The 20754-nt window shown below is 40.8% G+C and overlaps 4 protein-coding genes across 6 annotated transcripts in view; 2 read left to right on the top strand and 2 right to left on the bottom strand.

The window, feature by feature from the left end:
• Window positions 1–1730: 1730 nt before the first annotated feature.
• sync (syncoilin, intermediate filament protein) lies at window positions 1731–5367 on the top strand. The gene is made up of 4 exons (XM_041240727.1): window positions 1731–2001; window positions 2328–3099; window positions 3314–3438; window positions 3816–5367. Exons 2-4 carry the CDS (start codon window positions 2335–2337, stop codon window positions 3889–3891), a joined length of 966 nt encoding a protein of 321 aa, XP_041096661.1. The 5' UTR covers window positions 1731–2001; window positions 2328–2334; the 3' UTR covers window positions 3892–5367.
• rbbp4 (retinoblastoma binding protein 4) lies at window positions 4212–12531 on the bottom strand. The gene is made up of 12 exons (XM_041240726.1): window positions 12385–12531; window positions 10883–11030; window positions 10247–10392; window positions 9672–9845; window positions 9221–9336; window positions 8545–8705; window positions 7990–8116; window positions 7800–7877; window positions 7338–7414; window positions 6288–6345; window positions 5984–6094; window positions 4212–5714 (listed from the first exon to the last, which is right to left on the bottom strand). The coding sequence occupies exons 1-12, from the start codon at window positions 12398–12400 to the stop codon at window positions 5652–5654; spliced, it is 1275 nt and encodes a 424-aa protein (XP_041096660.1). The 5' UTR covers window positions 12401–12531; the 3' UTR covers window positions 4212–5651.
• Window positions 12532–12628: 97 nt separating this feature from the next.
• On the top strand, window positions 12629–18266 carry zbtb8os (zinc finger and BTB domain containing 8 opposite strand). 2 transcript variants are annotated; one of them, XM_041240730.1, is made up of 7 exons: window positions 12629–12733; window positions 14954–14978; window positions 15287–15408; window positions 15624–15706; window positions 15887–15939; window positions 16258–16294; window positions 17216–18266. In XM_041240730.1, exons 1-7 carry the CDS (start codon window positions 12640–12642, stop codon window positions 17300–17302), a joined length of 501 nt encoding a protein of 166 aa, XP_041096664.1. In that variant the 5' UTR covers window positions 12629–12639; the 3' UTR covers window positions 17303–18266. The 2 variants fall into 2 exon arrangements, with proteins under 2 accessions (XP_041096664.1, XP_041096665.1); XM_041240731.1 differs by lacking the exon at window positions 12629–12733 and adding an exon at window positions 12984–13467.
• LOC121308371 (CD276 antigen-like) overlaps window positions 17663–20754 on the bottom strand; it is a 7698-nt gene continuing 4606 nt past the window's right edge. Inside the window, exons 3-4 of one of the 2 annotated variants that reach the window (XM_041240728.1) lie at window positions 20135–20416; window positions 17663–19879 (exon numbers count right to left, since the gene is read on the bottom strand). In XM_041240728.1, the coding sequence (XP_041096662.1) occupies window positions 19710–19879; window positions 20135–20416 (452 nt within the window). In that variant the 3' untranslated portion in view covers window positions 17663–19709. The remainder of the gene's footprint in view (window positions 19880–20134; window positions 20417–20754) is intronic. The other variant, XM_041240729.1, reaches the window with a different exon arrangement.

Genomic DNA, 20754 nt, shown 5'->3' with positions numbered 1-20754 from the left:
AAAAACCCATTGTTAGGAAATGTTTTTTATTTTTTTCGTTTTTGTGGCCGCGTTTATAAAGCACTTTACGCTTGGGAATGTCACACACATGCGCGGTAGGCGGTTACATGATCTAGCAGGCACTAATATAAAAGACTGATGTTTTACGTGCTATATTAACATCGCTCATAATAATAATAATAATAATAATAATAATAATAATAATAATAATAATAATGTAACTAAATCTATAACATACCTTGTTTCCACAAGCGATGCGCGTCACCTTCAACACCCAGATGCTAGTGCTTGCTTGCTTGCTTGCTAGTGTATTTGTCCAGGAAATTAAACATGAAATGTGATGTTTTTGACATTTGCCGTCACGTTGGTCTCAATCCTATTCCATTGTTTGTTTTTTTCCTGTTACTTCTATTCCCGTTGCATTTGCACTAACTAGTTGCGCGACTGAAGCATTAACCGATGCGTATGTGCCTAATTTAGCACAGTCATGCTGTTAAGCCTAAAAAGATTGATATTGTTAGCTTTTAATTTTTATTTTATAAATATACCGCAATAAAACACAATGTAGCGTAGCGCTGCCAAGTTAACTTACACAATCCTCAAATCCACCAATGATGCATGAGCAATTGTCTCACACGTGTTACTGATTGTTTAGAAGTAAAATGAATACTAATCCTTTAGAGGTATTCATTTTGGTAAAATAACAATACATTCTGCATTTTATTACCTGGAGATTCTCCTGCAGTACACGTGCTTTAACCGAAACTCAAAATAAAAACCTAAAATAAAAAAATAAGACAGAGTTTATTACGTTTCACATCTTGACTGATGCTTTGGAGCCACCATGTGGCGATATAGGGGTATTGACCAACTCGTTATTGTATTCCTGCCAGTTGCCGTGCATTACTTTTGATCTTCAACAGAATGACCTGACAGTGCCAACGGTAAAAGAAAAAAAAAAAGGTTTGCAAAACAAAACGTTTGTGTTCACTTTAAACAATGGCTGACTTCATTCTTCTGTGCAGAACACAATTCAGCTTGTTCTGTGACCGAGCTGTCATTGGCTTTTATCGAGGGACTGAGTTCACGACTGATTAACGAGATACAGAAGTGTGTTATTCCTGGATTTATGTGGGGCCTTGCCTGGTCTGGAACCGTGTTTCAGAGTCAACATATACAGATGTGTGGTGTGTTGTGTGACTCATACATCCCTTACATCCAATTAGCAGCAGAATAAATAAACTTATCTATCTATCTCTCTCTCTCTCTCTCTATATATATATATTTAAGTTAATGATCCCCCCCCCCGACACAAATCATGGACTTTTTAAAGCAAGATTGTAGCATAAAAATACAAGTTGCATGCAATACAATTCTTTGCCAGCCAATAGTAATCCCTCCCTGGTCATTTCATTGAGGCATGGGAACAGTGCAGGGTGTAGCGTTTCAAAGATTAAGCAATCCGCAACGGTTGCATGCATTTCACTCGTGATCGAACTGGACTTGATACTAGGCTGCCACAGACGAAAGACCAGCACACTTACAGCAGGGTTTCCTACCCATGTGGTGCACTTCGGCATGGAGAAAGCAAGCATGTGATCTGAATAGCTCAATGCCTAGGGAGCAGCAGGGGTCAGGCTGGAACCCAAACCAGTGACCTTTTGAACGTAAAATGAGAGCGTTCAGTGGTCTTGGGTTGGGTTTTCACCATGCTCTCCTGGGTAAAAGCCACCTCAGCCGGACTCTGGCTAATTTTAATCTCAACCACGGGCACTGCTAGTCATGTCAACAAGAGTATTAATAATATCAACGTCCCAAGCTGGTCCCTGCTTGTTAGATATAGTATCTGGCCACAGCTGGCAGCACAGTTGGTGTGCAAGCAAATAAATGCACTCAGGAGGGTTGGGTTCGGTCTCACCCATTTATTAATAAACACAAACACGGTCTCCCTGTTATCTTAGCGCCACGCAGCATTAGAAGCGGCCGCTGCTTCAAGAAGAGGTAGGTAGCACCGGAGAGAACTTTCTTTTATGTTCGTTAAGTTTGCAATGGTCCCCGTGCAGCTATTCTGTCGTTAAACATACCATGCTTCTACAATGCATAACACAGTTAAGTTTTATCGTAGGTTTTTAAATTATATTCTACCGTGCTTGTATTTGCTGCTTAATATGATGCTTCCACTGTGCTTTTAACTCAGTATAGATACAAAACTCTCACAACAGAAGAAAAATGCAAGGGTAAAATTAATTATTAGTAGTACTATAAAACAGTTGTACTCTTTTCAAGCTTCAAACATCTTTTTTTTTTTTTTTTTTTTTTTTTTAAAGGTACTTAATGGAAGCCACAGACCCAGCAGACTCCATCACAGAGACAGACATCATGGAAGAACTAGGGAACCGCTTCCAAACGTGCATTGACGCGGTGGATCGGCTCGTAGCTCAGAGGGAGATTCTGGCTCATGAGATCATCGTACTCCAGGAGCCGATGCTCCAGGAGATGAGAGCGCTGCACGGGGAGCTGACTGCTGCCTGGAAACAGAAAGCCAAGGCAGAGCTGGAGTACCACAGCCTGAGAGAAGAGGTACGCCTGGTCAAGTGGAGTCTTTTCAAGACTACAAGAGAGCACGTGCAGTGCCAGTGCATGCTGGAGAACCAGCGCCACGATGTGGCCCAGTTCTCAATAACCCAGGAGGAGCTCCAGAACCAAGTCTGCTCTCTATCTGAGGAGATTTCTCAGCTCAAGGCTGCCCAGCAGCAGCGCCTAGACCAGTTCAGGCAAAAACTAGAAAGCTCTCGCAGGCCCAGAGGAAGCCTGGACCTGACAGACTGTCGCAGGTTGTCTCTGGACTTTGAAAGCTCCCTGAAGGAAGGCAGGAGGAGCGTGGAGGAGTTTTACGATCCCAGGGTCGTCAGCCTCTTGAAACAGAGGCAGGCCAGCATGGAAGATCTGCGACAGACACGTGAGCAAGCCAAGAACCTCAAGGACAAACTGGGGCCCCTCAAGAGAGAGGTGGAAGGGCTGAGTCTGCAGAGGAAATGCCTTGAAGAACGGGTGACGCTCATTCAGAGAAATAGGGACGAGGATGTCTTGCAGTATCGGGTAAGGCCAATTCTACAGTGTGTACATGGGTGAAGTTAGGAGAGGAGACAAGGGCATCCCAAAGAAAGAAATACAATAGAGGCAGAGGTTTGCACAGCTATCTATGCTGGGGTTTAATGCTTACTGAGGTGCAGCTTTACTTATTAGGGCTTTAAAGACGCAACAGTTTGGGACAATGCAACTTTGCCATTACAAGAGTTTCACAATTTAATAGGAAACATTGGAAAGACTGGAAGACAGCATCAGGGAACTGAAAATTGAAGTGCAACTGCAGGAGAGAAAAAAGAAAGAGATGGAAACCTTGAAGAACAGCCTTTCACAAGAGCTTACAGTTTACAAGTAAGGAGCTCAAATTCACACTAAACGTTGCAGATTAAAAAAACAAAAACAAAAAAAACATACAACTAACAAATCCAGAGGGTTTGCTAATTAATTTTTTTATCACTCCACTATCCAAATAGAGTATCTGAATATTGAGAAAGCAGCTCTGTGGTGCTCTCTCTTTACTTGGAAGCATGCAGCAAAACTAAATTGCTGCTTTGGCAATGCCCGTCTATTCTTTACAGCTATGCATAGTACATTGTAAAACAGCATATGCTGCATCAGAACCATGTTGCTGTAAAAGTCCAAACTTAAGCCAACGATTTATTGTAGATGAATGCAAATTTCTTAACAAGGTGGAGTTCACTCCGATGTTTTTGTTGTCTTTCCTCCAGAGGCTGCATTGAAGTTTATGAAAATATTTTTACTGCCACAGAGAAGCCAAAAGACACAAAAAAAGAACTTTCCTGAGAAGCTAACTCTAAAATCCCTGAAGATCTATCTACCTATGCCTACTTCTATAAGCATTTAGGAAAATAGTCTAATAAGCCATTTAGATTTTGTAGCGTCCTCCCCCATGACCAGCTTACACCAACTGCAAAAAGGTAAATATCAATGTTAGTCTTGTATGCAATATTACAGTACCAAGTTTCTGTACCAATCCCATACAGAAGCAAAGAGTATAATTTGTTGTTAGTAAGTGTCACAACAAAATAAATACAAAAAAAAAAAACAATTTATTAATTCTGATGCACTTTATACAATTAGTTAAAGACGATAGACAGAGTGCATAAAAAAAGATCACAATATTTATTATTAAAATATAAAAAACTGACAATTCAAGAGACAATACCAACAGGAGCAGCTGCAGGAAGGCTTGATCCACCAAGACACAAAGCTAATAAACATGGTATTTGGAATGGGACAGTCCAATTATACAAGGTCTGCGACGAGATAAATAGCAACTGTAAAGTAGGATTTACAAATTGAAAATAATTATCTGGCTTCGGATGCGCTAGGTTCAAAAGTAAAATTGCGAGCGGTTAAAGGCTTGAAAATTCAGAATCTCCTGTTCAACTTCTCTTCAAATTTTTTTTTTTTTTCTTCTTAAAACTGAGAAATACAACTTAGTTTGACTGGTAAACCTCTTAACCAGTAATGCAAGAACTTAAAACAGTTCTTTAAAAACAAGGTGATTGGGGAGATGGATATAGCAGAATGAGCACATCCGAACCCACTCAAACACCATTCCCTACAAGGTAGCTATAAAGGCTGGTGATTTCACTCTCCTGAAAACATGCCTCTTTACAGTTCTATTCTCTCAACATAAGCAAAAAGCAATAGAAAATGCTTTACATCTATACAAGACATAGATCGGTGCAAAGCTTGCTTTTTTCTTTATTTAAAAAAAAAAAAAAAAAGCACCATCTTCTCGTTGGTTAGTTTACAAAACATGCCACTGAAAAAATTGATCCAATAAACATCAGGAATTACTTCTTTATCAGACAGAGTGTCGAACTGGGTATTCCACCACTGGCTGTATACGACACTTTAAAAAGATAGAATACAGCCTTAACTGCTCCAGTTTTACAAATGGCCCACCTGAAGGGTGTTCCAATAAGGGTTACTTGTGGGGCACATATGGCTTTAAAGAAAGTATAGGTACCTCTGGATTGGGGCATCGCAAGTCAGTCACCTGTCAGGTAATGCTAAATGAACATCACTGCATCAACTCCTCCCCCACTTAGAACTAAAGTGATTCATTTGGAGAAGTAGAAAATGTTGCCCTACTTAAATAGATTTTTGTACACCCCTTGTGTTGGGGCGATTGTTTATGTAACTGTTAAGAAATTGCACAGTTAATACAATACAGGCACCCACTCCATAACGGCAGTGTTTTTTGTATAAGATTTTGCCAATAAATCGTCCATCTTGGTACTACCTTCATTTACGGCACGGTTTGGTTTCTGAAAAATCTGTTTTTGAAAAAACTAAAAATCGCCTGGTTTCACAGACACCAATAAGCACCTTACCTAAAATAACATTAGGCTGGCCAAGAGTCATGCTGATCGGGGTCCACGAAACCAGCCCTTTATGTGCCAAATGCAACCGCTAACTCTGTGCTTTGTGTCTAGAAGATACAGACAAAAAGGAGTAGGAAAGCTTAATGGGTAAGAGAGAAGAGAAAGAGCAGAGAAAGACAGACAGAGACACAATGGATTTGTGGTTCATCAGCCTTGCACTTCTGCATCTGCAGCTCCTTCAGGGTCTTCGTCATTGTAAATGTTCTCAGCCTGCAAAAAAAAGAAAGTTACTGTTCTTACGAAACTGCATTAAACAAATGAATATGACAAAATGATACACATGATGTCCCAGGTGTCACATGCAATACCATATTATGCAGTAACGTGTTCACGTCGAAATACGAGATTAATTAGTTAGGTGGCTTGGTAAAATACATCACTCTGATCAGAAGGCTGAAGTCTTTCATGCCTTTGCATGCTGCATTTTGATTCTGTTCCATTTCCTTTGACAATAAGGTGTATTACAGTTTGAAACTCACCATTTGCCAGACTTGCATGATGTTGTCCTCTGATACAGAGCATATCACCCACGGTTCATTGGGGTTCCATGAGAAATCAGAAATCTTGGCCGTGTGTCCGCCGTGGATAAACTGAATGGTAGTTTAAAAAAACAAGGATATAAGCGATGCACAAATAAAATGCAAACTGTGCAGGTTCAGAGACTGGGTACTGACAAGGTTAATGAAAACACACAACCTTGAGCAGCACCTCTCCATCGGTTAGGAGCAGGGTTACACTGCTTAAGCCTCCAGATTGATCGGAAAGGCTGAAATATACACTCACCAGCAACTCTGGGGGTCCATCCTCTGCATCTTCAGGGGATTGTTCCTCGCCGATTTTACTGCAGATGGAGAAACGTGTTACAGTCTCATTAGTACGGGCGTTTAAACGCGCACACAATTCAGTTTAGTTTACTACCTCGCAACATTTAGCCATTCACTGAATGTTTAAAGCTAAACTCTAGAGATACCCCCATTTAGTAAGAGAAATGAGACATGAAAAGATATGCAAAAAATAAATTTGTTTTAATGGTGGTTTAGTTTCATGTGGTGTACAAAAAAAAAAATCAATCCCATCATTAAAGAAAAAAAAAAAAAAGCATGAGAATTTATTCCAGCCAGTACAGTACAGAACTATAAATAAAGCAGTTTCCACGCCATCACACCCAGACCGCACTTTATCTATGGCACAGAGAGAGAAGTTTAGACTAAGGTATAGAGTTCATGCTTTTCAAAAATGCAGTAGATCTGCAAGGTTTAATAATGAAACAGCCTGTCAACTGTTTAATTGTAGACTGTGCTCATCCTTTACTTATTTAAAATGTATTTTTTATTCAACTCGTTCCACGAAAGTCAGAAGGGTAACCCGATCATGCAATGAAGCCGGAGCAGTCTCAGACTTCAGCACCCCAGGTTTGGCTGTCTGCTCAACCAATGAGTGATCGCTATTAACGGTTGCTTTGACGACTGCAGACATCTCTCCCAAACAGTACAGCACTCAAACTACCACCACCACCACCCCATGGGAAGTATTCCGCTCTCAAGTTTCCCACTTTGGGAAATAACCCTTTCTTAAAGACAGAGTCTAACAGCCGTCCTTTATTTTAGGTTTGATGTTGTTTATGGATTTGATGCAGTATATTAACTCTGCATTTCTGCAGTATGACTTCACATCCCACTCTTGTATCTCACTCAAAAGTGCTCAGATGTGCGGCCAGCAAGCTTGTAGCTATCCTAGTTAAAGAAGCTGGATATTTTAAACGCAACAGACGACCAAGAAGCAGATGCTACATGACTGAATTAAAAGTCAAAAACAAAGACGCCCCCACTTCACCTCAAATCCCAGACATTGAGCCGCCTGTCAGTTCCACTGGATGCCAGAATAGTTTCATTATGAGGAGACCACTGAACCTATTGGAATAAAAACAGAGTAAACCCTTTAAGAGAGGTAAGAAAATAGATTTTACAACCTTCTTTAACAGCCCTTTAAGGAAAGCGAGTGTCTGTTATAAAGTGGTATATAACAAAATCATAAACCTTTGTAAAACACACACACACAATTTTTTATATATATATATATATATATATATATATATATATATATATATATATATATATATATATATATATATATATATATATATATATATATATATTAGTGCCCAGTTTATTTATTCTGCTGTTAAGTGGATGCAAGGGATTAATGATGTCCTAGCAGCAACTGATCTGGTATATATATATTTTTTCTTTCTTATTGCAATGGAGTGTCACTTCAGTTTCAATAGAGGTAGAATACCTGGAAGATTTCATCTTTGTGAGACTCAAACGAGTGTAACTTCAGTTTCAAGTTACGCAAATCCCAAAGTGCAACAGTCTGCAAGAGAAAAGCAGAAACACACAGGTTTAGACAGATTCGTGTACAGACTACAATGTGTTTGGTTATCAAATATTAGAAATATATACGATCTATCAAAAGTTGGTCCCACCTTGTCGGCAGAGCCTGTTGCCAGGATAAATTCACTGTAGGGGTTGAAGGACAGGCAGTTCACTTCGGCAGTGTGGGCATCGACAGCATGGCTTGGTTTTGATGTATTGTTAGACCTGGTGTCCCAGCTGAAGGAGAACAAAAATAAATACATTTAATTTTGCATTTTGACTTTATGCTCTGTGCTACTCTACAAGCCAAACCAACCTACACTTCAATAGTTTGTTCAGCTGTCTGGTCTTGTAGCTCAATGGAGACCTATAAGGAATGCACGACGTTAACCTCAAAAAAGTTTCTTCAGTTGAGTAGATGACTGCAACCTGGAATTCCTGCAAGCAGCCAGCTTCACGTGTCCCTAAAGCACAAAGCCTCTGCTCGAACTCACTATATATATATATATATATATATATATATATATATATATATATATATATATATATATATATATAGAGTTCACAGTATGTTGTCAGGACCTGTTGTCTTTGACTTGAAAGAACCAGTGTAAGAAGGGGTAACCGTATTCAAAAGCACATGCAACACTTTCAAGTCTCCCTACATCATGAGTTTTTGATCATCAGCGACTGATCCAAAGAGAGACTCGTGCAGCAGATGCCACGACACGTCCTCCACCACCGCTGTGTGCCCGGTGAAGATTGTCTTAGCGTCCACCACCTTCCCCTCCTTCGGGACAGCGCTGATATCCCACAGACAGATCGTCTACAACAGATAAAAAAAAAAAAAACCCACACAATTAGTTATAAACGTGACAGAGAACTTGATCAGCTGCTGTAAATAAAACAGGCATGTCAGTAATACATTGCGTTCTGTCATGATTTCAATACACACCAGAGAAGATGATGCAGAAGCTAAAATGTACCGAAACAGCAGGAATGGAGGTTGTTTGTAAGCCTGAAACGTCTAACTCAGAAACATGCATTATTTCCAATGGTTTAATGTAGGTGTACTTTTGTATTCACAGTAAAAGGTCCTGACATTTAAAAACTGAAGATTAATGATAATAAAATTAAAAGACGGGACAGACAAGTCTAACAGGTTTAAAAAAAAATTAATAATTACAGCATCTGATCAGCGGGTTATTTATAGTAGGCAGGAGCCCTGTCTCCATTTTTAAGTGACCGGTCAGTTCGTTACAGAGGTTCTACTGTTGCGTGCAAGTCATAAAAATCAGAACTTGTATGTTAAGTTTAAAAAGTCAAACTTGCTTTCCTTACATGATCGTCCGACGCGCTCAGCAGGTAGCCGCTGAGGTTGGGGTTCCAGGACAGACCGTACCCTTCTTTCTGATGCCCTCGTAAACGCAGATCGGGGTTGCATTCGCCCGAGGGATCTAGACAGAAGCAACAGAAACTACAGTCAAGGCTTGTATTTCAGAAAATGAACCAAAATAAAATAATAAAACCATCCACCCTGCTCGAATGTTATTCTGTTGCACAACAACACACTGATCTTTACGCTAGGAGTGTCGTTAAAAAAACCGCAAGCCCGGAGAGGCTACTTCAACTGCACCCAATTCTTACAAGAGAATTTTACATAAATGTGACTGGCATGAATACACACTTAGACTTGTCATTTTTTGTATCTGATAATAAACCAGGCTTTCTTCTTGTGATCAGTGTGGAGCTGCGAGTGGGAAATGCAATAGAAATGACGGTAACCCTTCACCTGGTTTTGAGGGGTGCTTTGTGTAGTCGAACACCAGCACATCACTGGTTGGGGTTTTCGTAGCGATGATGCACGGGTTCTGTGGCATGTAGCGGGCCCGGTTCACTTCCCCCTCGTGGTTGATTTTGATTTCTATTTCAATCTTCCCGCTGACTGATCCAAATCCGCCAAACTCTGTGGAGGATCCAAAATTGGAGAATGTGGGAAAAAAAATGCACGTCATACAAGTTTCACCAACATTTGAGGGTGGTTCCTGATAGCAATGGAAAAACCCACATTATGATAAACAAGTTGTGTCAACTTTCTACTGGCATTTAAATTGAATTTCAAGGGGTCCATACAAGCAGGAATGATCTACTTGATTTTAAAGTGAATAGCACATTTTTATATGTGTTAAACTTCCCTACATTGATACCAGATTTTTTAAAATTTTATTTTATGCAAGACATACCTAGTGATAAGTCCATTACATCATAAGGATTCAGACACCTGCAGGCTCTTCTGTACAGTGATGAAGTCTACAATACGTATACGTCTATATTTTTTAATGTATTCTTCACATGCAAGTTCTTTACCTCCTTTCTCGCTGTCATAATGAGAAGCGTCAAACTGGGCATCATCGTTGGGCAGCTGAACGCTGGCGATGACAAGGTGGTTTTGTTCATCAGACGTGTGAGTGCCGAGCACCAGCCTGTGAATGCTGAAGTCCTTCCCTTCAGGCCTGCAAAACGAAAGAAACAAAAACACACATTTAGCAACGGATCTCCAACATCTCCATGGATAACATCAAACTGCGTGGGGCAAAAAGCTACTCACTCAGTGGTTCTCCAGCTGAACAACTTGGCACCAATACGCTTTCCCAAAAACTCAAGAAGCTTGCAACAATCAACCAATCTGCGTTGCCACAGCCAGGGTGACAGTGCAGCTGTCAAACAGGTGCCGGCACACAGTAAAGCACGGGAGAGTCTGCATGAGTGCATGAACGTTGCCCAACAGCAGGCAATAAAAAGGGAAAACTGAAGAAACTATATGCAAGCCCAGTCAAGGACAACAGCCATCAGCAGTGACCAACAACATTGTAAGTTTGTCGAGTGGTTACTTGGGGGGTGGTTACAGCTATTGCACAAAACCATCCTCGTGGTCGCATTTGAGAAACTGACCTGACTCCTACATCCGGCATCGTTTTAGGTGGTGGAGGGCATTGCACTTACCTGGTGACATCTGGTAACCACTGTGCCGTAAGACTGGGCCACTCCAGAGCGTGTGTCATCACCAGGTCATACAGGAAAGGGGTGTTCTTCTTCCATATCTTGTACTCCTCATTAATAACACGCTCCTCCACCGCATCGTCAAACGCTGCTACAACAGTCAAGAGGGGCACACAAGCATTTTAATATCAGTCACTCATAGTCATCTTCCTCATTGCTAAAAACACTGTGTGTATTCTACAAAGTGCTGAACTGTAATGCACATACAAAGTACATTACATCCTTCTATTGCTAGGACCCAAGCATTGTTGGGATTGCTATTTTTGGATGCAAGTATTTAACTAAATCACTGAGATTCTCACTGGCTTAAATGTTTGCCTGTGCAAATTTTAAAATAGTTGAAAACCAGGGATTTCCTCGATGACATCAAATAATGCAGTCACCTAAGCAATTGTATTTACTAATGACACACTTTGCATCTTTAAAACACTGTTTAAAAATGGAAATCACAATTCTGATATCCTAGCCACCTCTGTGTTGCAATAACAAATAACCCTTTTAGCTACCAGGGTTTATAAACTTATTTTTCAAACATCCCATTCATATGCCAAGCTCTAGATTCCACTAGATGTACAGGAACAAACTAGAGACTGGTTTTAATAACAGTCCCTATTGAAACAGGACTGCGGCTAGAGTTTAAAATTATATCTTAAAAAGGTCCAACAGTAGACTGGTACAGTTTTAAAAGAAAGTGAAATAGTACATGAAAGGCAAGTTCGTCGATTTTAACGCACGATTCCTGACATGACGACTGTACAATTCAATGCAGGCACAAAAACTCAAACGTAGTTGTTTTTTTTGTTTTGTTTCACAGAAAGGCTTTTTTTCTACCGTAACCGCTTCCAATGCATTGTCAAATTAAGATATCGCAGGAGTGGTCATGAAAGAAATGATCAAATCCAGCTTGGCGAAATATATATATATATATATATATATATATATATATATATATATATATATATATATATATATATATATATCTCTTAGATAAGCAACGCTCCGACTGACAGTGACATATCAAGTAGAAACTTCATTTTCATAACAACAAATACAATAGAGCACGACACAATACAAATGATACGGCAAAAACAGCAGCTTCGTGTTTTTACGTTCTGGTTAATAATCAGTAATACAGGGTACTGTACATAGGAAGTAGCTCTAGCCCGCAGAATAACACGGTATAGTTAAACCGTAATTATTGCTATAGCTTAAAAGAGTGACATTAACAGTAAAGCACACATTAGGTATTTGAAATTGCGTCTGGACTATACCAGCAGTTCATTGTTATTTGGCGCCAGCGCTATTGAATAGCACCGAATATACATGACGAATGCGTGAGGCCTGCGTTGTTACGGTAACGTGCGCTCTTCATCCCTCTGTAATAAAACACACACACGCCAGTCTCTGTCTGGAACTGGGCAAAAAACAACAAGCTTTCGCCTTACCTTCTTTATCCGCCATAGCTGAGCCCTAACTGCGGGTAAAAAAAAAAAAGATGTTGAAATGTAAAACGCAACCGGTTGCTCTTTGTCTCTCTTCCAGTCACAGAACACATTGGCGCCAACTCCGCCGGGCACACGTCACGCTCCCAGAACCGCCGCCAGCCAATCAGAAGGCGAGGCGCTCACGTCATTCCGAGTGCGGGAATCCCTTCTGAAGCGCGTACTGTGTAGAATTATAATAGAGTGAGACGCAATGTGATGTCCTGTGCAGCTTTTACACACCCCAGCACTAACGCTTACAAAAGAAAAACCAGAATAAACCTGCAACCCAGAGCACACTGTGACACGCGAGGCAAGTGAAATACAGGGACAGGGGAACGAGAGAGCGGGTGGGTTAGCAATAGCAGCGGAGAAGGTGTGTGTGGGTATGGATGTGCACTGTGGGTCAAGGGAGTACTATAATAGAAAAAAAAAATAACATTATAGTGGATGAGGGGCAGAATATGTGGAATAGGGAGGAAAAAGGGGCGAAAATGATCTGAATCACAAAGTCAGTTTGCGGGAAGGATGGCATGGAGAGAATAGACAGGAGGAAGGTAACCTAATAAGGCTCTTTATAGGACACTCAACTATAAATGAATATTTCTACAGAGCTCAGGAGAATGGGATGTGTATGAGATGCTATGGAAACTGGAAGTGGTTGAATGTGCTAGTTATAGGGAAGTGAGATTAGAGGTAGGGGGGAGAATTGAGGGCTTCGAATATTCTGAATGTATTTTTTAGGGAGGGTATAGGGGGTGGTAGTAGAATAGATAGGGGGCAGGTATGTAGGAAAACAAGGAGATTTGACCTTAAAAAAATCCACCAGGAATAAGTGTTGGGCTCACGATAACTATAATCAGAACAAACAGTAGGTGGCGATAATAAGCTTCGGCGGAAGCTGGGTGGCCTTTAACCGAAAAGAAGAGTCGCGCATTAAACACGGAAATCAGAGGCAGACAGCCATGGATGACAGAGCGCTGGATCTCACGGAGCAGCAGAAGAAAACCAAGGCAAAGTACCCGGCTATAAACAAGAAATACGAGTGTGAGTGGGGCTTTGCTTCTGCCGTGTGCTTTCAGCGCGTCTGAAGAAGTTGCCGGCGGCAGTATGTGGTGATCAGTAAACATCACGGGTCTACAGCCTCGATCCGTTTGCCATACACATTTTAAACGCGTGTTAAACTTACACATTACGGGCTTAATACCTTTTAAAACTAGCCCTGTAATGCCCTAAAACCGTCTGTTGTTGTATTTCAGAAAAATAACGCTCCAGATATTATTCTGCTAGTTGGGTTGTGTCAGTACACAGTCATTTATGACTCATGGCATCGGCACGTTACGTACGCTGCCCTACAGTATTTTGCGCGTCACCTGAACGCGAATTCGAGGTACAGAGCCAGTATTTAATTATTGATTTTTGTACTAATGCATGCAGGCAATCTGTCATTCAGATATGTAACCTATTTTTTTTTTTTTTTTTGTCCGGGAAACACGAAACAAAGTGTGTGAACTTGAGTTGAAATCAAGTAGTTGTTTTTGTCTGCATGATTTCCTCTGCTGGTGAAAAGCAACATATTCATTGTGATTGTAAGATGACAAACCCAAGGCTGATGCTGAATCATATTTTCAGTGACTCGGCTACATCCCTTTAATAACATGTACGGCTTTGGATAGATTCCAACCGTTGTTCATCTCATGATTGTCGTACATCTTATTAAAAATGTAATCAACACATTCCCTTTCTTTAATTAACTTTTTGAAACTCTGAACTTCGGTGCTTTTGTATAACTTTTATTGCAAATCCTGGCTTCACAAGTCTAGCTGGAATGCAGCGGCGGAACGTTGCCTAGCAACTCCAGCTGTGCCTGCCTGGACTATATTATAAATAAGGCGCAGAACAAATAATAATAAATAACAATAATTAAAGGAATGGAAAAACGACTCCCGCTGCATTGCCGTTTGGAAAAACGACTCCCGCTGCATTGCCGTTTGGAAAAACGACTCCCGCTGCATTGCCGTTTGATCCATTCCTGGTTTTACAATGAGATTAACAAGACACACCTGAGCTTGTTCCCTATACACTGTGGCTGGTCGAGCTCCCAGTCAAACCTAGAATGGGTGAAACTGCTGTGCTCCATTTTCTATGTGTTGAGCTTCATAGCCGATATATGAAATTTTTCTGGACACTTCTAACTTGACTGTCCTCAAAATAGGACGCAGCCATTTGTATCAAATTACTTAAATACAGCTCGTGTTGTGATTTTTTTTTTTGGTACTTAATGGGTTAAATAATAAAAATAAAACACATGTTTTCTATAATGTTTTTCTTTCAAAATTGCATGAAAGGTAAGATGTATTGAATTTTCTTTGCTGCAAGGTTTGAAAAGCCATCAAACTCACCTGTGCCCTAAAGTGGACTGCTAACGTGTCACTGCTGCTGTTTATCTGTATGAGTAAAAGCCTTTGCAGTAAAGTTTTCGGCTTTCTGAATTTCACGTTCTAAAACCAGTAAACTTTTGCTTCTGTTTCAGACCTTGACCACACAGCCGATGTCCAGTAAGTTGTTCTGTTGCTTCTTCTGTATACAGATCTTGCTTTGTTCTGCGCCACGAATGTGGCCTTAAAAGCGTACTACAGTCCCAGAGAAATGTGTCATTCGTTGTATACAAATGATTCATTCATTGACTGCTGTCTCCAGTCCTGAATGCAATCCCATCCTTATTGTAGTGCAGTTTTGCATGCGTGTATAGTGTTTGTTTGGCAGTATCAATTGCAGTGACATGTGCTTTTCTTTGTGAATGTACAGCCAGGCTTTCCCTTTCCTGCTTGGGCACGCGTGTTCATTTCGAGTGTTTCCATTCCAGGCTGCATTCGTGGGGAGACACATTAGAGGAAGCGTTTGAACAGTGCGCCATGGCGATGTTCGGCTACATGACAGACACCGAAACCGTGGAGCCCATCGACACGGTTGAAGTGGAATCGGAAGGTAACCCTAAAAAGCCTGTCTAGCCCCCCCCCCCCCCCCCCCCCCCCGAAATGATCGAAGATTACAGTTCATTTGAATTTTGATAAGTTGTCCTGCTGAACTGAAATGAAACAGGCTCCGGGCTGTACCGTTGATCTCACACTGTGGAAACAGGCCCAGGGCTGTACCGTTGAGCTCACACTAACACTGGATTGGCTCCTTCTCTTCTTTTTCAGGTGATGACATGATTTCCCTCCTCTACCACTTTCTGGATGACTGGTTGTATAAATTCAGTGCTGACCTGTTCTTTGTTCCCAGGGTAAGCACAGTGAAACAAGAAAACATAGCGGCATTTCCTTGTGTTATTTCACAATTTAATCACAAAAACCAGACTGTCACAGTTGTCAATGCTGTTGTTTCCAGGGTAACCCCAAGTGTAGCTAGAGGTGAAGGAGGTGATCCAGTGACACTTGCTAAATGTGTTGCAATGTCTTTCCAGGAGGTGAAAGTGCTGCACATAGACAGGATGCGCTTCAGAATCCGGTCCATAGGGTAAGTGATTTGTATGGGTTTCTTGGAACAACTAGATCAGCTAAGTAACATGGGCATGTAGTTAAATGCAAAGTATTAAAGGCAGAGCATTTCCAGAAATACTGTAGGAACATTAATTCCTCACATATGTGTTGCCGTCTACCTGCAGACCTGAAACAAAACTAAAAAGCCATGCTCTGAAATGTATATCAGTCATCGAATCCCATTTTGTTTAACATTACCCAGCCTGTAATCTGGGTTCTCTGCATGTCTGCTTAATAAAAGGAAGGTGGTGTAGCAGTTTGAACAGTGTTACATGATTCTTTTGTTTTATTTCAGGTGGGGTGAGGAGTTTAATTTAACCAAACACCCACAGGTATGTAAACACATGCTGAGTTTCGGAGCTGCTGTTCGGTTCTAGTTGCTTGCAAATGTAATCTAATCCAGACCAGCCCGAGTGTCTTTGTATTAGTAAGATCCCACACCAGGTTTTGCCAGCAGAACTAATCTTGCTTCAATTCTGCTTTAAGTAATTGCAACAAAAAAGAGACTTGAAGCTACGTGCTCCTTAGGCATGCTATTCTGGTATGTGTGGAGGTTTTATCTTACAAAAAACAAGGACACCCTTTTTAATGCTTTTTAATTGGACCAGCCTTGTCTAATCAGTAGCAGCAGCTTGACTCGTATCTCCCTGATGCACTCCCTCAACTAGCAGACAATACCTCGCCTTCAGTGGCAGGCAAGCAAGCTTTTGTTGTGCAAGTTTGAGAATTTCTCATCTGTTCTCAGGGCTGATATCCCATTCAGATGCACCTGCTGTAGCGTTCCTTGCTGCTTTGTATACTTTGTGAATGGTTGTCAGGTCACGTGACAACTTATAAATCTGTGTTTTACTACAGCGTGCTACAGCGTGAATTCTGTTGTATTGTGCAGTGGTTCCCAGCCTTGTTCCGAGATAAAGATCTTTCCACAGTGAATAGATCAGGTGGGGCCGGCTCAGTTTGAAATGCTCCCCTGCATCATGGGATTTCTTTTGTGGATTCAGGAGGTACTCAGCCCTGTATTGCTGCCACCAAGGATATCATTCATTAGTGATCCCATCTAACCCTGCCAGTGTGCTCATGCAGTGGTTTTACTTCTGAGCCCACATGCATCCGCGAGTAGATGTGCTTATCTGGTGGTGGTACAGTATTAAGATCAGTCACTGTTCAAGTCCGTGAAATAGACCCTGATTTATGTTTAACATGTGCATTTGAAAACACTGAAGGTGAAAAGACACCACTTTGTTTCCTCCCAGGGAACTGAAGTAAAAGCCATCACTTACTCAGCGATGCAGATTCACGAAGAGAACAAGCCCCAGGTTTTTGTCATTATTGACATCTGAAGACGGCATGGACTATACAGCTGGTTTACGGGAAGATGTGGCTCAGTGGACTAAAGGGCTGCTTGATCTTCACAGTGGTTCTTTCAGACCCCGGGCACTGTGTTAGTGGGAGCGATATCTTGAAAGGCTGCTGTAATTATTGACAGAGTGACTCTCCTTAATTAAAGCGCTGAGAGCTAACAAAATCATATATCTAAACTTGTATTGCCATTGTCGTATTCACTTCTCGTTTTCTTTATCAAAGACACCCACGGGAAAGTAAACTTGTATTTGATTGAAAGCGTGGACATTGAAATCACGCGAGTCATTGGAAAAGCAACAATTGGCAATTCGGTAGTTATTTTTCTAATGCAGCATTAAAATGCATGTATACCAAGCGTGTCTTTCATACAGAAAAATGTGAGACTGACAAAGTGATGGCAATGCAAATTAGCTCAGATTTACATGTATTATTTTGTTTGCTTGATGTACTGGGAATGATGTGTGTGTGTGTGTTGTATTTTTTCTGGTGTGCAATTTTTATCTTTTTATAAATTGTATTTAGCCAAGATTATACAGTAAAGCATACAGTATAAAGCTTGCATTATTTAATTATTTAATTCTTATTTAATTATCCTTTTCAGATATCGGCTTGCCTCGCAGGTAAAAATTCTCAATGGCAGCTGTTTCAAAGTGCTGATGGGTGTGCAGGAATCGCATTCTGAAACGGCTGTTAGTTCTGTAGAAACATATGTATCTGTCACAAACACTAACTGATGGTACATTTTTTATTGCAATTCTGCAGAAAGAAAGCTTAGACAGGTCAAGTAGATGTGAGTGCAGCTTGTTTAAAAGATGGCTGTGACCTTTGTTTTTTTAACATGCCGTTTCTGTGTTTTTCAGTTTTTAGTTTCAGAACAGAGCAAAAAATCTGTTTCAAAGATTCACGCACTCCTCCCCAGAATAAAAGCTCTTAAGAATGCTATTTGCAGATTCATTCCCTCAATTCATTCCAGTCAAAACAGGTTCACAACAATGAGCCCTTTCATAACCTTACAATGGCTCATGTGTGTTTTTTTTTTTTTACTTCCCATGAAGGATAAATCAAACCTGCTGGGGTTTCTCTGTCCGTCGGATGACATTTAAAACCGAGGCCCTATTGTAAGTGACTCTGCAGCTTCAGTTGTTGATGCATAGTTCACCCCCTAGTCCCTGTGAGAAAAGCGTCTGCTAAATGACTAATATTAATAACCTGTTACATGTTATATGTATGTCACCCAGTCATCTGCTCACTATGCTAAAATATTGGTATTTGCATGACAAAAAAAAAAAGACTAACGCACTGTCGAAAGTTTAATGGGCAGTTTGAAAGGGTGGGCCTCTAAAAAGAAAGCTTCTCGTTCCAGCATCTGTTGAATAAGGAGCATTAGTGCAGGAGTGGCGTGCACGCACCGATGGTGCTGGATTTGTCCCATTCTAAAAATAGAAAACCACATTCTCAGTGTTTAGTTAGTTTGTTCAGTATGTGGCCACAGAGCCAGCACTGGTACAGTAATGCAGCACTAATACAAAGAGAGATCTAAGTAGACCATACAGTACAATAACAATATCAATACAATGACCATGGAAGTGCTGGACTACCAGTAAGCAAGGCTTGCAAACAAAGTCTTGATTGTGCGCTGTACCGGATATCCTGTTTAGAAAGAAAGTACAGCAAATGGTTATTTGGGGATTTTTTTCCCCTGGCGTCCTGCCCTAATGCATCTGTTCATGTACTATGTAGTTTGTTAACAAAGTCCCAATGTAGCAGAGGCTTTGTTTAAGGTCCAGTTTGACTAGTTTTTCCTAGCTGCGTAACGGCTGGTTTCATAGCCCCCCGTTAACACTAATCTTGAAGTGCCTAATATCACTCTGTAAACTGGTCCAGGATTGGCAATGCGACCATGCTGTTAAAGCTGTGGGTACACAGTACCCCTTTAAGGAATAAGTAGTCTTTGGAATTCTAAAACACAGCAGTTTCAGGATCCAGGCTGGGAAACATTCACTTGAGTTTCCGAATTCTTTCTGGGTTTCAGTCTTGCTGATATATAAATACGCTCTTTGTAGATCTGGACTGCAGGGCCAGCCACTCACAATTCCGATGAATTTTTCTACTGTGTTGATATGCCCGTATACAAGAACAGTATATTTGTGTGCGTTTAAATAACATATTATTAATCATAAGAGTGTATTTAAAAACGTATAGAAATGTATATATACATTAGTGCATGGAATAAACAAAGTTAGTCGACATTTAAGTACTGAAATTATTGAAAAATAAAAATGCTACTTTTGTTTAAAAAACAAATATATAAAAAATAATAATCCTTGAGAGAAATCTGCTGCAAAGAGTGACAATCGAGTCAGGATACTGAAGCAGTTCATTTAGCTATAAAGTCCGTCCGTCCGTCCGTCCCCCCCCCCCAATGTCCGATTTTTTTCTTCTCAGGTAGCAAATCAAACCAGCCACTGAAAGAAGTAAAGCAGTAATCACGGTGAGAACGATAGTCAATCTTTTCCAGAGAGAATCACAATTATTTTCTGAATCGCCGTAGCCGTCTGCATATGAAACAAAACACAACAGCAGTAATAATAATAATCATTATTAATATTTCACACAATATAAATACAAAGTCAGTGTAGTAATCTACCTTTCCGAGTTTAAACCTTTCATTTAAGATACATAGTTTTCTTACTGTTGAAAGGTTCATCCTTTGTCAGCCTTATTAAAATAAGGACCTTGGCTCCATTGTAAATACATTTTAAAATGAGCCCAAGACTAAACTGTGAATGAGTAAATCTCTCTCTCGTTACCTTGACTGAAGCTGACGAATCTGGTGATTGTCTGATTCAGCACGTTGTTCTGCAGTATGAAAGCGAAGTCGGTGTCTGAATTTAGATCCACCACAAGGAGGCTCTTGAGAGTGTACAGCCCGCTCCCGTTGGTCTGCTGGAGGGCTTCAGTGCGGTGCGGGAGGTCCCTGCCCTGCGGGGTGAGCCACTGGACCTGTGCTTCAGGATAGCCCTCGGTCTCATACAGGAGAGAGGTGCTCCCAGCGTGCGTCTTGATGCTGACACGGGGCTCCTTGTAGTAAGCTGTAGAATGAGTCAGTAAATCAAAGAGTAATCAGATTCACATTGTTTCAGGTGATTTGACTCTGGAGCTGCACTTCAATTCTAGTTGGCTGCCGTAGATATATATACGTAACCTAATCTAGATCAGCCAATGTGTATTTATATTAGTAAGCGCCAGTGCAATGGGCAGTGTTGTGTGATACACTGCTGTTACAGATTCTGTCTTGTCCCCTGTCTGTAAATCCCTATTCTATTGTGTTATATAATCCCACAGAATCTTGGGTCTACTCCTGGGCGTTAGTGAGCCATTGAGCAGTGAACTGAGTCTAATTTTCAAGCAAGAGCTCATTCAACTCATA

The sequence above is a fragment of the Polyodon spathula genome, unplaced genomic scaffold (genome assembly GCF_017654505.1).
Source record: "Polyodon spathula isolate WHYD16114869_AA unplaced genomic scaffold, ASM1765450v1 scaffolds_666, whole genome shotgun sequence".
NCBI lineage: Eukaryota > Metazoa > Chordata > Actinopteri > Acipenseriformes > Polyodontidae > Polyodon > Polyodon spathula.
Note: the sequence above shows the minus strand (reverse complement) of the source record. Positions and strands in the feature narration are given on the sequence as shown.

Bases quoted from the DNA above. Each gene is read 5' to 3' on its own strand.
- sync (XM_041240727.1), top strand. From the start codon at position 2,335: ATGGAAGCCACAGACCCAGCAGACTCCATCACAGAGACAGACATCATG. The intron at 3,100-3,313 runs GTAAGGCCAATT...ACAATTTAATAG, and splicing joins AGGATGTCTTGCAGTATCGG to GAAACATTGGAAAGACTGGA. The intron at 3,439-3,815 runs GTAAGGAGCTCA...TCTTTCCTCCAG, and splicing joins CAAGAGCTTACAGTTTACAA to AGGCTGCATTGAAGTTTATG.
- rbbp4 (XM_041240726.1), bottom strand. The intron at 6,095-6,287 runs GTGAGTGTATAT...ACTACCATTCAG, and splicing joins ATGGACCCCCAGAGTTGCTG to TTTATCCACGGCGGACACAC. The intron at 5,715-5,983 runs GTGAGTTTCAAA...TTTTTTTTGCAG, and splicing joins TCATGCAAGTCTGGCAAATG to GCTGAGAACATTTACAATGA.
- zbtb8os (XM_041240730.1), top strand. From the start codon at position 12,640: ATGTCCTGTGCAGCTTTTACACACCCCAGCACTAACGCTTACAAAAGA. The intron at 12,734-14,953 runs GCAAGTGAAATA...CTTCTGTTTCAG, and splicing joins AGCACACTGTGACACGCGAG to ACCTTGACCACACAGCCGAT. The intron at 14,979-15,286 runs GTAAGTTGTTCT...TTTCCATTCCAG, and splicing joins GACCACACAGCCGATGTCCA to GCTGCATTCGTGGGGAGACA.